The sequence below is a fragment of the Giraffa tippelskirchi genome, chromosome 2, assembly GCF_054371585.1.
Source record: "Giraffa tippelskirchi isolate mGirTip1 chromosome 2, T2T-mGirTip1v1.2.pri, whole genome shotgun sequence".
NCBI lineage: Eukaryota > Metazoa > Chordata > Mammalia > Artiodactyla > Giraffidae > Giraffa > Giraffa tippelskirchi.
The window spans coordinates 208,581,111-208,599,092 of NC_137276.1; the positions used below are offsets into that span (position 1 = coordinate 208,581,111).

At 35.0% G+C, this 17,982-nt stretch overlaps 1 protein-coding gene across 3 annotated transcripts in view; it reads right to left on the reverse strand.

Moving 5' to 3' along the window:
* SAMSN1 (SAM domain, SH3 domain and nuclear localization signals 1) overlaps window positions 1-17,982 on the reverse strand; it is a 93,199-nt gene that overhangs the window by 19,860 nt on the left and 55,357 nt on the right. For all 3 annotated transcript variants that reach the window (XM_081552917.1, XM_081552907.1, XM_081552911.1), the window contains exons 2-4: window positions 11,428-11,499; window positions 6,171-6,320; window positions 889-1,018 (exon numbers count right to left, since the gene is read on the reverse strand). In XM_081552917.1, the coding sequence (XP_081409043.1) occupies window positions 889-1,018; window positions 6,171-6,320; window positions 11,428-11,499 (352 nt within the window). The remainder of the gene's footprint in view (window positions 1-888; window positions 1,019-6,170; window positions 6,321-11,427; window positions 11,500-17,982) is intronic.

Genomic DNA, 17,982 nt, shown 5'->3' on the forward strand with positions numbered 1-17,982 from the left:
CATTTGTGTCTGACTCTTAGGAACCCTATGAACTATAGCCCGCCAGGCCCCTCTGGGTTTCCCATGGGATTCTCCAGGTAAGAATACTGGAATGGGTTGCCATTTCCTCCTCCAGGGGGATCTTCCCAACCAGGGATCAAACCTGCGTCTCTTATGTCTCCTGCATTGGCAGGTGGGTTCTTTACCACTAGCACCACCTGGGAAGCCCTACCTAACTGGTGATATTCCTACTATTTAGTATTTACATACCACCTCACTTTTTACTCACTGATGCTTGATGGAGACCTAGAAAGTAAACGTTAGAATTGATGCAAATGTCCTGCTCTTTTCAGAATATTCCAGACAAAAAAATGAAAGGAAGGAAACAGTGAGGGGGGAAGATGGGGAAGAAATAAATAAAAAATGGAAAAAAATGAAAGAAAAAGAAAGAAAGGGAAAGACAGAGAGGTAGGAAGACAGAAGGGAGAAAGGAAGGAAGAGAAAAGGAAAGGAAGGAGTAAGTGGGGGATGGAGAAAGGGAAGGGAAAAAAGCAGAGAACAGGATTTTAGTTTTCTGAATATTTCAATTCTTTTAAAAAATCTGGATTCAAAATAATGCTAGTTCTCTCCAGCAAACTTTATTATAGGATTCAGATTTAATTACCCAATGTGATCTTTTTAAGGCCTATCCCAAGAGCCCTGCTGACCACAGTGCTAAATTTTTCAAAATATTCCATAATTCTAATATACTATGTATTATTTTAAATAATAGCAATTCCATAGATTCAACATGCTAATCAAGTAGCTGGAAGCTTGTTGCTATTTTGACAAGCCTAAGAGAAATAAATTCATTGTTTTTAGTTAACTCAACCCAGATATCCCATCTTGTCACTTATTCTATAGCCTTACTTGATGAGCTCTGCCCACTGTAGAGACTGTCCAAGGAGTCACTGGTTTTGAGGGAGCTCTTCTCAATGTGGGTTCCAAGTGTGGGGTCACTGTTCCGGTATGGGAGGGTATCCTCTCCATCTTCCTCATCCTTCAGAAAATCATATCAGAAGTTAAGTGCAAAGAACCGATTTCCTTGGAGATTTTCACTGTATGCATTGATTTAACAAACAAGACAATACTTTAGCAATAAAGTACTTAGGAATACATCAGCATAAAATATGAGTGTCATTAATCCTTAGCTCAATTTCTAGCAAAACGTTTTTTGGTATTCTTGGAAAAATTCTTTAGCTGAAGCAGTCCACAATGTGGAACTTAACTGAAATTATCCAGTTTATTTTTGTAATTAGAATGAATATCATACTAAGGCTATTTAATCAGAAATGTTAGGTTTATTAACATTTGTGCTTTATCTGTTAAAGCACTTTTATTTCTTCATGTTCTCCTTATCATCTGTTTACCACCATTACTAATCCTTTGAGATCTGATATTACAAGTTTAAACTCTGCATAGTTGCTTTGTGTCAGTTATTTGCACCCTACCAGATCACTAGATATGAATAAAACATGCACACTTTGCAATTCTAAAGCAAAGCTTATCTAAGAAGCTTTACAAATCTCATACGGTGCTTGCCACCTAGTCAAGTGAAAAGCAAATCTTGCATAAAATTAGGAAAGACAGACAATTTCAAAAGAAATTACATCTGCTTGAAAACATCTCAAATGCTTTCCATATTTAGATAGTTTCAACAAAACCTATGAATTTCTTAATACTCATCAGAATATAATTCAATATTCCTCGTTTTTTTAGCATTTCTAAACATTGATAAAACTTCAGAATAAACATGATATGTGCTTAGTTTGATTCTTTGCTTTTATCCATTCCTTTATTCATTTGTTCAATCATTCAGTACACGCCTGTAGAACATCTTCTAAGTACCTGGCATTGTTTGGGGGAACTGAGGATACCATGGTAAACAAGATTCAGGGTCCTACCTTTAATAAGGCACATTTTAGGTACATTCTTAGACTGTGTGTGTGTGTGTGTGTCTGTGTGTGTGCATGCATGTGTGTGCATGTGTACTCTTTGGGGAGGTTTGTGTAAACAAAATGAACAAGACAATTTCAGAGAATAAGTGCTATGAAGGAAATAAAACTGGATGAAGTGAGAGGTTTAGCTATTCAGATTAGGTTTGAAGGAAGGTTGACTAATTTAGAGGGACCACCAAAGACCTCCTCCAAATGGTAATAGAGTCTGCATTATTGACCTGAATGATAAGACGATGTGACTTACATGAAGATTTGGAGATAGTACTCCACTCAAAAGAAATAGCAGTACCAAAATAGCTAAACAAAGAATTAACTTAAGTTATGCAGAGTAAAGGGTTTCCCAGGTGGCTCAGTAGGTGAAGAATCCACCTGCAAAGCAGGAGGTGCAGGCAGACAGTTTCATCTCCTGGTCAGGAAGATCCTCTGGAGGAGGAAATGGCAATCCATTCCAGTATTCTTGCCTGGAAAACCCCATGGATGAAGGAGCCAGGTGGGCTACAGTCCACGGGGTTGCAGAGTGAGACATGACTCAAGCAACTGGACATGCACACATGCAGAGGAAAACAACAAGGCCAGTATAGCTGGAGCTGAGTGAGAGCAAGGAGAGTATTAGGGTATGAGCTCAGAGAAGTAGACTGGAGCCAGATTGGGGGGAACTTTTTAAGCCACTTGTAGTGACCATGCAAATCTCTTGCTGTTGGACCCTTCAGATACTCAGATCTCTTGCTGTGGGACCCTTCTTTACTGACATCCCTAACTACTGTCCCTCTGTGTTCACCACTGTGTTTGTGAGGAAGCCACGTACCAATGACTTAAACAGTGGGGCTACCATTTGAGTCCATGCTGGTAGAATGTGGGGCTTCTTTAATGAAAACCTTGGGTTTCATTAAACTAAGCAACCTTGGGTTCAAGGACTTCCTGTCAATCTGGCCAAAGCTTTCTTAAAACAGTGCTGAAGTGTGACATTTGAATGATCCTCCTTCTTTCTTTGTCTCCTTTCATAGTAATCAGACTTGCATTGTGTTCTAAAGGATTTTCTTGCTCATTTCTTCTTTCTCTTCTTTATCCTACATGTGCATTTTCTCCAGTAAGTCTTTGGTGTGTCTATTCCTTTCTTGGGGTCTACTTCTCAGAAGACTGTAATGAACATATCATAGTAAGGGAATGCATTTGAGTACTGTAAAATTTTCACTAAGGGAATGATGTGTTCTGAACTTGACTTTTCAAATATTTTTCTGGCTTTTATGTGGAGAATGGCTTTTATGGAGGAAAGAGTGAAAGAAAGGAAACCAATTAGGTAATCTAGGCAAGAGAGGTTGTTTACTTAATCTAAAGCAGGAATAACTTACATGGAGATGTTAAGAGTTTTTAGATATGCTTTGGACATATCTAAAAATAAAAGGATATGCTGATGAATTGCTATGAAGAGTGGGAGAAAGAATGAATTTTGAGTGATCTAGAGGCTTTCTTCTTATTTTCCTTTCCTTCTCCTTTCTCTCTTCTCCCCTTCCTTTCTTTCCAACACCTACCATTAGTACAGTTTTGCTTTTACTTGGAAGACTGGACAAGAAACAAACTCTTTGTACAGTATAGAGAATCAGTAATTCCGTTTTAGGGATATCAAGTTCTAGATATCTATTATGCTTCTAAGAGATAATATCAAATAAGCAACTGGTTGTATAACAGATTAAGTAAAGAGATCATAGCCAGAGATGTAATTGTGAAAAATGCCGGGAGCCATGTTAGGCATTACTGACAAAATGGAGGCACGGCCCCAACCCCCTCTCCTCATCCCGCAGGCACGGTCCCGGGATGAAGGAGTTAGGTCTTGTGATTCTGATTTGTCCTTTTCTTCCTTCGGTTGAGTTGGCTGGAAAGAATGAATTTTAAGGTGCTTATTGTTCTTGCATGAGAAAGCACAAAGCCTTCTGCAGGTATGCCCAGGAGATAATCCATAAAGTTACATTTGTTCAAGGACCTTTACAAAGAATGTTCCAGGATGAGCACATAGGCCGCAGCTTGAGGCCATGGGAAAGATTGTTATTGAGACCTGCTTGTGAGGGAAATGTTTATGGCAAAAGAAGTTTCCTGAGTTTAGGGTTTAGAAATAATTAAGAATAGTTAAAAGTTAAAAGTTTAAGGTATGTTGTAGTGTTGGCATATTTTACTATAGCTTATAGAGACTAGGAATTTTAGAGATACTAATAGCTAGAAGCCTTTTTAGGAGATAGTGAGCTTAAGTTACTAGGGGATAGCAGGATTTAGAAAGATAAGAAATAAACTGAGGAATGTGGTATACAGCTCAGAGACAAACATGAGTTACAATGTAATCACAAGGACACTTAAGAGGGAACTTTGAAGGACAACGATGATTTATGGAGACAGTAAATCTGGGTGAGGGGAAACTGAAGATGTCAAACCTCTGACCTAATGCTTTTGTAAAAGTATAAAAGAAAACCTGATGCTTAAAAAAACATGCAGTCCAGTACTTTGAGTGAGAGGCTGTATCATTCTCCGCCAACACCACTCATCCCTTCAGGCTGATTCCCTGGCTGCTGGAACTGGACTCCGGCAGAAAAACAAAGTCATGAGACAAAATGAGATCACTTAGAAGAGAGACTAAACTGAGTAAAGCATCTGGGAACAAGCCTCAGGAAGACTCAATATTTAGAAGGACAGAAAAGAAAGCATAGGCAAGACAGGAAACTATGAGAAAGAAGGAAAACCAGAAGAATGCCCAAAGAAATCATAAAAGAGAATGTTTCATATGTAATGAAGTCATCACTTGCATCAGACACAGCTGAAAAGTATGTAAGAAGAAAGAAAGGTGACCATTCGATCTGGCAACGTAGAGGTTAATACTGATTGTGACTATTGTTTTAATGGAGTACTGGGAAGAGAAATCCTGTTGAAGTGGGTTAAAAACAGACTAGATATAAGACATATAGATCAATGGAATAGAACTGAGCCCATAAATAAATCCATATACTTATGATCAGTTGATTTTTCAACAAAGATGCCAAGGCAATACAATGGGGAAATAATTGTCTTTTCAATAAGAAGTGTTGGGATAACTCAATACCCACATTTAAAGGAATGAAGTTGGACTCCTTCCACACACCATGTAGAAAAATAAATGGATGATACACCAAATTTTAATAGCTACAACTATAAAACTCTTAGAGGAAAACACAGGAGTAAATCTTTATAACCTTAGATCAAGCAATGGTTTCTTAGATATAACACTAAAAGCACAACTGATGATAGGAAAAATAAATTGGACTACTCAAAATTATAATCATGTGAGCTGTAAATGATACCATCAAGAAAGTGAAAATACAATCCACGAATGGGAGAAAATATACCATATTGCAAATCATAAATCTCATAAAGGATTTGTATCCATAATATATTGTTTTAAAAATCATAAAAGTCAACAATAAAAAGACAACCCAGTTAAAAGAGCAGGTAAAATATTTGAATAAACATTTTTCAAAAGAAGATATGCAAATGGCCAATAAGCACATGAAAAGTTTCTCAACATCATTAGCCATCAGGGAAGTGCAAATCAAAGTATAATGACAATTCTCTTCCTGCCCATTATGAAAGGCTAACATAAAAAAGACAGTAACAAGTGTTGACAAGCATGTGGAGAAATTGGAACTCTTGTACACTGGTAGTGGGACTATAAAATGATGTAATTGCTTTAGGAGATACTTTTCCAGTTTCTCAAAGTATCAGACAGAGTTACCATGTAACCAAGAGAAATTAAAAATTTTTCCACATAAAATCTTGAACAAAGATATTCATGGCAGCATTATTTAAAATAGCCCCCAAGTAGAAACAACCCAAATGTTCACCAACTGATGAAACGATTAATAAAATGAAGCCTAACTGTAAAACAGAGTATCATTTGGTAATGAAAAGAAATGAAGTATTACTGTTTGTTTCAACATAAATGAGCTATGTTCCTCACATACTACATGTGGGATTTTTCTGAGCCTCTTGTTTCCTCTATTAAAATGTAAACAATAATACTGTCTTCCACCCAACTTCTGGGCAAAATTATTGAGGAAAAAAGTACATTGAAGCCCTTCATAAGCTACCAAGTCCTTCTATATCTAGAAGAACCTGTTCCATATTTTAAGAAATACATTAATAGAAAAATACAAACGATTAACAGAGGACACTTACCTTTTCTTCACAAAGGGCTTTGATGTACTTTTTGCCCACTTTTTTCTTCATTGTCCAGGAAATAGCTCTCATTTTTTTACCTAAACTTCCTCCATTATGTGAAGTTTTGTTTTGTTCTCCACTTTCATTTATGGGTTCCCCTTCATGTACCTAGTTAGAATTGTTTACAAAAGACAAAATAATGAAGCAATGAAAAGCATTGACCTGAAAACATTGTTAGAAGATTCCAAATTTGTGGGCTTCCTGTGCATTCTGTGCAGCAGTGTTCAAAATTTCAAGCAATCTGAAAATAATGCATGTTTTTAAAATTGTCTAGGTCTGGTTACTTGTATTACAGACTCAGAAAGTAAAACTTGTGTTATCGAAAGACATGAGCTTCACATCTGAAATTATTAAAGATAATTTTAGCTATATTTTAATAGCTGTATAGTAGAATTACTTTAGACCTTCCTGTTTAAGAGATGGACAAAATAGAAAAAAGTGCCAGGCATGATGAGTCAATATCTACTTAGATGAGAGATATTTTTTGGAGGCCTTAGAAAGGCTATAGCATCTATCCATGCTGAACAGGCACTAACATACCTTCTTGCTTCTTATAAATTGAAATGGTCATGGTTATTTTTTAAATTTTGGAGTTAATTAAATCAACAGAGAAACTGCAGTTTTTCCATCTTACAGGTGATGAATACGTGTACATTTCCAACATTCTCAAGTAACATTAATTATGAACTGGTTCCAGCCATTAGAACAGAGATCTTTATGTATTCCACATACTAATCAAATTTCTATTTAGACTGCTTCTATTTTTGCTTATTAAGAATTCTATTAAACCAGTGATTTCTCATCTAACAGAATAAAACAATGTTCACAGCTCACAAGGCTCTATAACAACATAACATAATGTGATATAATGCAATTATGATAATACATATTGCAATATAATATTGTTGTTATTTAGTCACTAGGTCATGTCTGACTCTTTTGTACTCCATGGACTGTGGTCTCCCAGGCTCCTCTGTCCCTGGGGTTTCCCAGGCAAGAATACTGAAGTGGTTTGCCATTTCCTTCTCCAAGGGATCTTCCTACCCAGGGATTGAATCCACATCTCCTGTATTGGCGGGCAGATTCTTTACCACTGAGCCACCAAGGGAGCCCATAATATAATATATATATTACATTATATACAGTGTATATGAGGTAAAGAATTCAAACCATCTCACCCTTTGCTACTTCTCAGATTTTTCTTGTTCACTATAGGAATGATTCTAAAAATCTGGTTCTAGGACCAGTAGCAACAGAATCACTTGGGGACAATTTGTGTTTTAACAAACTCTATGAGTGACTTTGATACATGCTAACATTTGAAACAACTGTAATTGAGTACTGCCACGCTAGTCCCTCTGCTGTTTCCTCATATTCCTACCAATGTTCGTAGTTGATTCAGCCATTGGCTTCCACCAGATATCCACAAATGTCTTCCTTGATTCATCCAGGTTTCCACTCACATGGCAAGTAATAGAAGAGAAATTTTCTAACTGATCACCCCATTTGAAATAGCCCACACATGCCCACACTCCCTGTATGTTTACTATGATTTATTCTTCTTCTAAGCACTTAACAGTATCCAATAATATATTTGTTTGTTCTTTATATTTTACTGCCTGCATCTCCCACTATGATATATGCTCCATGAGACTAGAGACTTCATCTGTTCTATTCATCCTGAGTATCTAAATATTTCCAAGAACATAACTGACCCTCAATATCTTTTGAATAAATAGAACTTCTTATGTAGAATTTTGGCATTTTTTCCCCCTTGGAGGACATTTTTGGGTGACATATACTTAATATCCCAGATTTGTAAGAAAGGACCCTTGAAGGTCATCTAGTCTAGCACTGTCCACCATCTCCAATAGGTGAGTGGCCAGTCATTCCCTGAATATAAAAAATCATGGGAAACGTCTCTTTAGTTAACTTGAATATTGTAATATGAAGGTGTAACCACATAGTTAATGTCATTATTAATAAATATTATGTTTTACTTCATGTCTTACCCCAAATTACCTATGATAAATATGAATGGACAGCCAATTTAAGTCCTCATTGCACTTTATTAATGTCTACATTCAAGGTTATAAAGGCAAAGATTCTTTGCTTAATTTGAAAATGCTGAATAAAATATAACTTGAAACTACTTAAAAATTTTAGTGTTAGGCCTTTTCTTTTCTCTTTACTTAAACTTTTTCTATCTTCATTGTAAAGTTATAAACTAAAATAGGAAAATAGTTTATTACATCTGCATTAACTTACCATTGCCTAAGTTTCAAAAAAATGCCATAAATATTTTTAATTTCAGGCTTTTCTATAATTATTTACTGAAGCTTTGAGACTATGTTGACATATTTTTAATTTCAATATTTTTCTGTGCTTTTCTCTCTCATAGCCTGAATCTCAGTTTATTTAGATACTTATTTATGGGGTTTTTGTTGTTGTTGTTGTTGTTTTAAAGTCTGTCTCCTCCTAGACTCTAGGCTTCATGAAGTACTATTTTCACCTGTATTGTAACAGTACTTTCTGAGTGCCTAAGGGAGATACTGTCATAGAGTAGATGCTCAATACACATTTATTGAATGAGTGAATGATGGTTTGCTAAAAAATGTAACTGCGTTATCAAGTTCACTAAATTCTCTCACAAATTGCTAGGCCACCATTACTAATCAATAAGTTTGAATGAGCCTGAGCAACTTTTATAGGTCAGCTCTAGAATAAAAACTTAATAACAGTAAATATATCTATGTAGGATTATAGAAAGTTGAAGGTTTATACAATATGGGAGTTTGGGGCTGACATGAACACACTTCTATATTTAAAATAAGTAACCAAAAAGGACATACTGTATAGCACAGGGAATCTGCTCTGTAACAATCTAAATAGGAAAATAATTTGAAAAAGAATAGATATTAATGTATAACTGAATCACTTTGCTCTGCATCTGAAACTGACACAACATTGTTAATCAACTACACTTCAATATAAAATAAAGATTTAAAAAAAGATCAACAGGAAATCCCTCATGCTAAAAAAATTATATAGGTCTTCTCACTGTATGCTATTTGTAAAAAAAATACATTTGAGTTCTCACTATTCGTGTTGTATAGGGCTTTTCACTATTCGTAAAAATTGTGTAGGGTTTCTCACTATTTGCATTGTATTATTTACAATTATGTAAATGTTGATAAACCATAAAGCTACATACAATTTTATATATTTATGTCCATGTAGGTATAAAGGTTTATTCATAAGTTTATATATATATATATATAAATATGCTGCTGCTGCTAACTCGCTTTAGTCGTGTCCGACTCTGTGTGACCCCACAGACGGCAGCCAACCAGGCTCCCCCATCCCTGGGATTCTCCAGGCAAGAACACTGGAGTTGGTTGCCATTTCCTTCTCCAATGCATGAAAGTGAAAAGTGAAAGTGAAGTCGCTCAGTCGTGTCCGACTCTTAGCGACCCCATGGACTGTAGCCTACCAGGCTCCTCCGTCCATGGGCTTTTCCAGGCAAGAGTACTGGAGTGGGGTGCCATTGCCTTCTCCGGTATATAAATATATAGGTGAATAAAATAGGATATATGTAATATATATATACGAAGGTATATAGTATGCACACATATGCAGTTATATGCACTAATGGAGGTATTTATAAAGAAATAATAGATGTCATTTTCTTTCTACTTTTGTCTAGAATATCTGTTATTGAAATAAACATATTTAAAGATAACATAGATAGATACATATAGGAATCTGAAAGATATTCTGAGAAATTAGACATGATAAAATTCTTTGTAAAAAATAATAATGCAATGTGCATAATATCTAAAGCCTATTGATCTAAAACAATTCTACCACATGAATAAATAAATCAGGTTCAATGATAAATATATGCTTTCACTTTTCTCAGTGTATATCCCTCCTCTCTGCTATTTTATTAGCTGTTAAACCTTCTTTGGGACTCTCCTAGTGGCTCAGATGGTAAAGCGTCTGCCTACAATGTGGGAGACCTGGGTTCTATCCCTGGGTCGGGAAAATCCCCTGGAGAAGGAAATGGCAACCCACTCCAGTACTCTTGCTTGGAAAATCCCATGGACCGAGGAGCCTGGTAGGCTACAGTCCACAGGGTTGCAAAGAGTCGGACACGACTGAGAGACTTCACTTTCACTTTCATACCTTCTTTAACCAGTTTTCACAGTTGGCCCATGATTTATGAGATAGTATAACAGAATAGTAAACTTTGGACAAGATGTTGCTTTCTGCCTTTGTCATTTATGACAAGTATGATTTAGAAGTAATTTTATTCAAACATATTTCTTCAATGATAAAATAAAAATAATAATATTTCCTATTTACAGGTAGGTAAAGTGCTTAATGTTGTGCTTACTTCCTGGTAAGTGCTCAATTAAATATAGTGATGATGATGTCAATAAGCTTCTAGGAAGCTTTTCTTAAGCGACATTTTAAGGTGTTCATGGTTTGTAAATGTATATGGGGCTTCCAAGTGGTACTAGTGGTAAAGAATCCACCTGCAATGCAGGAGACATAAGAGACGTGGGTTAGATCCCTGGGTCTGGAAGATCCTCTGGAGGAGGAAATGACAATCCACTCCAATATTCTTGCCTGGAGAATCTCATGGACAGAGGAGCCTGGTGGGCTACAGTCCATAGGGTCACAAAGAGTTAGACACGACTGAAGTGACTTAGCACAAACGCACTCATGGAGTGGTCACTACTGATTTCATGGTTGAATGGTCACCACCATTTCAATGTGTACAGAGGTGTGAAAGTGTAAATGAGCAGCCTATGTATGCTCTTCTTAACTAATTCCCAATTAAGCCATTTAATCGCTTCCTAAATTAAAACAATTATAATGTACATAAAATTTAACATGTATGTCGTTTTATAGTGAAAATGCTGAGAAAATTTGGGATCATATGTGTTACTTTAAATCATAATTCTCTTCTTAAATTGATGTTCTGCCTTCCCAAACATCTGTTAGGTTTCTTAGATAGCTTTTTACTCTTAATGCCCAGCATGGTGCTAGGTACTAAATAATTGTTCATTTGTCACAAAAATGTATGCAAGGCTATGGTTTTTAAGTATATATCTTTTGCTTACTGTAATTTTCAAAAGTTATATTGGCTTCATAATTTTTCATAATGCTTTGTATAACACTCATAAAAATGAAATGGAATACTAACCCCAGTCGAATCATCTGGTTTTGCTGTGGAATTATTCCGAAAACGATCGAAGTTCCCAAAACTGCTGCTGCGCTGTAAAATAGGAAAGAAAAAGCGAAAGAAACTTAGGATTTGTGACTTTCATTGATAAAACTGCTAAATATATTAGATTATGGCTTAATAAGCCCAAGTCTCTTATGAATACAGGATTAAAAAGACTCTTCTTTCTGGAATATCTAAAGATGCTGATGGTGTGTTATTAACATTCTAATATTTACAGTTCATAAAATGTCTTTTATGTTTATGATATAGTGTTAAGCACCTTGTAGAAAATCTATTAAATTATTTTGGACTTATAGTGTTAATTTTGCTTTTAAGAATGACATGTGTTGCTAGACAACCAGGCAACTAATGGAAAACAACAAAACAAAAAAACAAAAGCAAGTATTTGAGTAGATTCACCATTGTGCCTCATAAAGATCATATTTGTCAAAAAACTAATGCAAATGCATTTCCAATTGCTGACCCTTGATAATTTGAAACTCTGTACTAGATATCAGAAAGAGAAGGCAGCATATACACAGACCTACTAATAAATTGAAAAGAGCATTTAGGTATGCACACTCTTAGGTTGGGAGTAAAACTGAATTTTTCCACATTTAACATGGAATTACAATGAGACCTCTAGGTCAATTTCATTCACTGGTTTTGAGAGAAAGCTCAATATGTTAATAGAAGCCCTGTTCTCTTGGATACTTTTTGCCTACAAAGCTAAATTTTTATTCTTATGTAACTCATTCTAGGCAGGTAATTATAAGCAATTCCTGATTACTGCAAAGTGAATGATTCTTCTAAAGACATTTTTCAAAAATCTTTAGTCATGGAATCAAAAATGGATATTTTCTCACTATTTAATTTTATATATTGTTTGAGATGGTGAATATCAGACATTACAGAATTTATGTATGTTCTATCTTAAGAACTTTATTTCATTTCAAGCTTATAATATTTTCAAAATAGGATGATGGTACTGAAAAATAACCTGATGATTAGAAAAGTTAAAAATGGAAGTCAGTAATCTGTAAAACCTTGTATGTCCTTTAAAAGTCACAGACCATTTTAGTTCAAGACGGCTTCAAAGGTACTTAGTCCTTGCAAGCACTCTTATTCTCAGATCTTCCTACTAGCTATCTTTAAAACTCCTTGTTTCTCTTTTAAATGAGTTGAAATAAAAAGATCCTGGCATGTGACAAGGGGTGAGCTTGATAGACACTGTGATACAGAACACCCCCCCAAGGATGATGGCTGTGTTAGACACAATTAACACCTTTTGCTGACTTGCTACCCTTGCTGAAGAAGCCCTTCAGCTTGTGGCAAGAGTAGAGAAAAAGGACTGAAATTGAAAACTACTCTGGAAAATACAATCTTCTCATGCAGGGCTTACGGACCTAGAATGATTTCTGAGAGCATTAATAACTTCAACTTGCCTAGTAGGCATTTCTGCCAGGCCATCATTGCCCAGAAATCGCAAAAGGGAATTGAGTGTGTTCTTGTTCTGCTTATAAACAATCTGAACACAGGGAAAGCTGTTACTTTTTTATATACTTGAAGCATTCTTATGGCCTATTGGAGCCTGTGCTGAGGGCATTTTTGTAGCCTATAACCAGTCTATGCCCTGCTTATTAAATATTAATGAAGGTAACAATGTGTTATCCACCACCGGATAATGGGTCATGTTGTCCAGAGGGGCACAGAATAGGCTCACCTCAGCACTTCTCCACAGTATCTTCTCCCATTAAGTAATCAATAGTCACTACCTTTTAAAATTAATTCTCCCCTCATTATATCAATAGAAGCAGATTGAGAAGTAGTGATTTTCAGAACTATTACTTTGGGTTTTGTCAGTCATTTCATTACAAATCACTCAACAGATTCAAGCCAGAGGAGTAAAATATCAATCCATGCTAAGAAACCCTTAAGAAGCAAATCTAAGTATTTAAAATAATGTTTTTAAAATTTAATTATTCTTTTGTCAGAAAGTGACTTTCTGAGATGGTTTCATAATGTATAGCTTATGGCTTATGATGAAAAAGGACTAATGTCTACTATGAGGTATGGATAATGAACAAACGTGTAATTTCTACTCTTGTTAACTTTCTGATGAAAAGGTGAGTCACGTGGAGGTAAGCTGGTTTCATAGATGATAGCCCTTTACAAATGAGAATATGTTTCAATACTGATAATTTTGCAGTGTATAATTGTAGTGGATTAGACTTGGCAAATATTATTTTGTAACAAAGCTTCCATCAAAACAGAGCTATTATATAAACAAATAGATATCAACAAAAGAGTAACTTAAATAAAAAAGCAATTCACATTTTAGATAATTCTTTGCTTCTGTTGGCATTAGATTATATTTAGTATTCAACTATAAATCTGTATAGTCTTTCCTTATGCAATTAGATATGTTTGTAAAATGATACACCTGTGTAAGATAATTTGGAAAAACTAACAAAATTACATGCAATTGCCCTTTGACCCAAAATTTCATTTCTAGACAATTATATCAGATACATTTGAATATAAATTGATTTGCATATCCACATTCAATGGAGATTTTTTATAGAAAAGCTATAAACCTCAATGTTCACCAGGAGAGGACTGATTGAATAGTATATGGTAAATTCAAATAATAGAAATGTGTGCATCTGCAAAAAACAGAAATATATCTCTTATCTGATGTGGAATGATCCCAGGATATAGTGTATGTGAAAAAAGTCAAACATAGAAAAATGCATATAATAAACTGCTTTTTATCTGAGTGGAAATACATCTGTATGTTTCAATACGGGCAAATATGTATTTTCTTTCTTAGAGAAATTGGGTAAAATAAGCAAAGACAAGGAAAAGAAGAGAAAACAAACTTTTCTAAATATGCCTTGTTTCATAGATTTGACTTTAAAACTATGTAACTTTAAAAAATATTTATGAACAAATTTAAATAAAAATAAAGACAATCCCTAACAATTCCAAATAAAAATAATGAATCTAATTTTATTTTGAATTGATGGCTTAGAGAGAAGAAATATTTTAAGCAACTAATAAAAAACAGTAATTTGATGATTTAAAGGACAACAAAAATGACAAATTTTAACCTGTTTTCCAATCCCATTTACAACTGCATCCAAGAAAAGTAGCTAGAAATAAATCTTACTATGGAGGTAAAAGACATGTACTCAGAAAACTGTTAGTCACTCATGAAAGAAACTGAAAAGGACTCTTACAAATAGATATACTATGCTCATATATTGGAAGAATTAATATTGTAAAAATCACAATATTACCCAAGGCAATCTGTGAATTCAGTGCAATCCCTATCAAAATATTAAAGGTATTTTTTACAGAACTGTGTGAGTTCACAAATAATTCTAAAAATTGTATAGAAACACAAAAGACCTTAAATAGTGAAAGCAATCTTGAGAAAGAAGAACAAAATTGGAGTAATCACACTGGCTGATTTGAAACTATACTACACAACTACAGTGATCAAAATAGTATGGTATAGACACAAAAACAGGCACATAGATTAATGTAACAGAATAGAGAGCCCAGAAATACACCACACTTACATGGTCAATTCTACAACAAAAGGAGCAAGGATGTATAATGAAGAAAAGACAGCTACTTCAACAAATGGCATTGGTAAACTGGAAAGCTATATGTAGAAGAATGAAGTTGGATTATTTTGTCACAGTGCATAAGAAACTAAACTCAAAACAGATTACAGACTTAGATGTAAGACCTGAAACTATAAAACTACTAGATGAAATCATAGGCAGTACATTCTTTGATATTCATCTTAGCAATATATTTTTTGGATATGTCTCCTCCTGCAAGGGAAACAAAAGCAAAAAATAAATGGGACTACATAAAGCTAAAAAGCTTTTCCATAGCAAAGGAAATTATCAGCAATACAAAAAGGCTGTCTACTGAACAGGAGAAGATATTTGCAAATGATGTATACTAAAAGTGATTAATATCAGAACTATACAAAGGAGTCATAAAAGTCAGCCATCAGCTCCCCTCCTAGAAACCCAATTAAAAAAATAGAAAGAGTACCCGAGTAGATATTTCTCCAAAGAAGACATACAGATGGCCAACAGCGCATGAAAAGCTTCTCAAGATCACTAATCATCAGGGAAATGCAAATAAAACCACTTGACATTTGATCATTTCAAATGACTATTATCAAAAGACAGCAAATAACAAGTTTTGGCAAAGATGGGGAGAACAGGGAACCATTGTGCACTTATGGTGTGAATGTAAACTGGTGCAGCCACATTGGAAAACAGTAAGGAGGTTCCTCAAAAAATTTAAAAATAAAACTATTATACAATCCAGCAATTTCACTCCTGGGCATTAATCTAAAGTAAACATAAACACTAATTTGAAAAGATACGTGTGTCCCTTTGTTCATTGCATCATTATTTATAATAACCAAGATATGGAAGCAACCTAAGTACACATTCGTACATTAATGGGTAAAGAAGATGTGGTATACAAATACATACACACACACACACACAATGGAATAAAAAAGAAGGAAATCTTGCCATCTGCAACAATGTGGATGGACCTAATGGGTATTTTTTTAACTGAAATAAGTCAGAGAAAGACAAATACTGTATGATTTCACTTACATGTGGAATCTAAAAATCCAAAACAAATGAACAAACACAACAAAACAGAAATAATCATACATGCAAAGAACAAACAGGTGATTTCCAGATGGGTGGGAGTGGAAGGATGAGAGAAATAGATGAGGGAAATTAAGAGGTACAGATTTCCAGTTAAAAAAGAAATGAGTGAAATTGTGAAATAGAGTCAATCATTCAATAATAGCATAGTGTCTTTGTATGGTAACAAATGGTAACTAGACAGCCTGTTGAAATATACAGAAATATTAAATCATGTTGTGCACCAGGAATTGACATAGAGGTGTAGGCCAATTCGCTTCCCAAGTGGCTCTGGGGTAAAAATATCTGCCTGCCGATGCAGGAGATGCAAGAGATGTGGGTTCGATCCCTGAATCAGGAAGAGCCCCTGGAGGAGGAAATGGCTACTCACTCCAGTATTCTTGCCTGAAAAATTCCATGGACAGAGGAGCCTGGTAGGCAACAGTCCATGGGGTCACAAAGAGTGGGACTTGACTGAGCAACTGATCACGCACATGCACGTAGGTCAATTATATTTCAGAAACTAACTCAGAAAAAGAGATCAGACTGTGGTTACTAGAGGTGAGGGAGAGGTGGAACTGGATGAAGGTAGTCAAAAGACACAAACTTCCAGTTATAAGATAAATAAGTCCTAGGGAACGTAATGTACAACATGATAAATATAATTAACACTGTGGTGTGTTATATACAAAAATTAAGAGTTCTCATCACAAGGAAAACATTTTTTAAATTTTTGTTTCATATCTGTATGATATGATGAGTGCTCACTAAACTTATTGTTATAATCATCTCATGATATATGTAAGTCAGATCATTATGCTGTGCACTTTAAACTTACACAGTGCTGTATGCCAATTATATCTCAATAAAGCTGGAAGGAAAAATTTTTTAATTTTAACCTGTTTTCAGTATTCACACCATTATTAATGATATAGGTATATGTAAGTTGATACGTTAAGGGACAATGAAAATAAATAATGGTGTTAATGATATTTGAAATCAGACTTCTTAGTCTATATTGTCAAATTTTTAATCTTGTCATACCCATAAAGCAGGGAAGCTTTCAAAGACTCTGGGGCTATGCCAAAACAACACAATGGCCTTATTAAAAATATTGTCACTGGGATAAATTGTATCCAAATATGGGACAAGTAGAGTATCAGTAAGAATAATAACTGAGGTACATTGAAATATATATGTCTGAATTCATGAGTTCATAATGATACTAAAAAGAAAAACACCAGCTGTTAACTTTTGAAATGTTGCAGCCAGATTATGAAAACTGACAAATAAAAGGAAAGAAATATTTAATCTGTTCTTCTTGTATGAAGTATATTTTAGAGTAGCAAGATACTTAATTAGGGAAATTTTTTCTCTCCATGTATATGTGTGTGTATAGTCTAGCTAATCAAGTAAGTGATGAAATTACAAAAATACCATTTTGTAAGTCCCTAATGCAATAACGGGACTTCCCAGGTGGAACGTGGTAAAGAATCCACCTGTCAGTGCAGGAGACATAAGAGACAAGGGTTCCATTCCTGTGTTGGAAAGATCCCCTGAAGTAGGAAATGGCAATCCACTCCAGTATTCTTGCCTGGAAAATTCCATGGACAGAGGAGCCTGGCAGGCTATAGTCAGTGGGGTCGCAAAGAGTTGGACATGACTGAGCATACACACCAGACAACCTATTTATCTATACATTCAGTAGTATCGCTATAGGAGGAGACAGAAACTAAATACATAGGAAATTTTAAAAAATGAATGAGACAAGTGACTAGGTCTAAAATGGAGTGAAATGACACTATAGATGACAGTGCAATGAGGGGCTAGGCCATGGTCA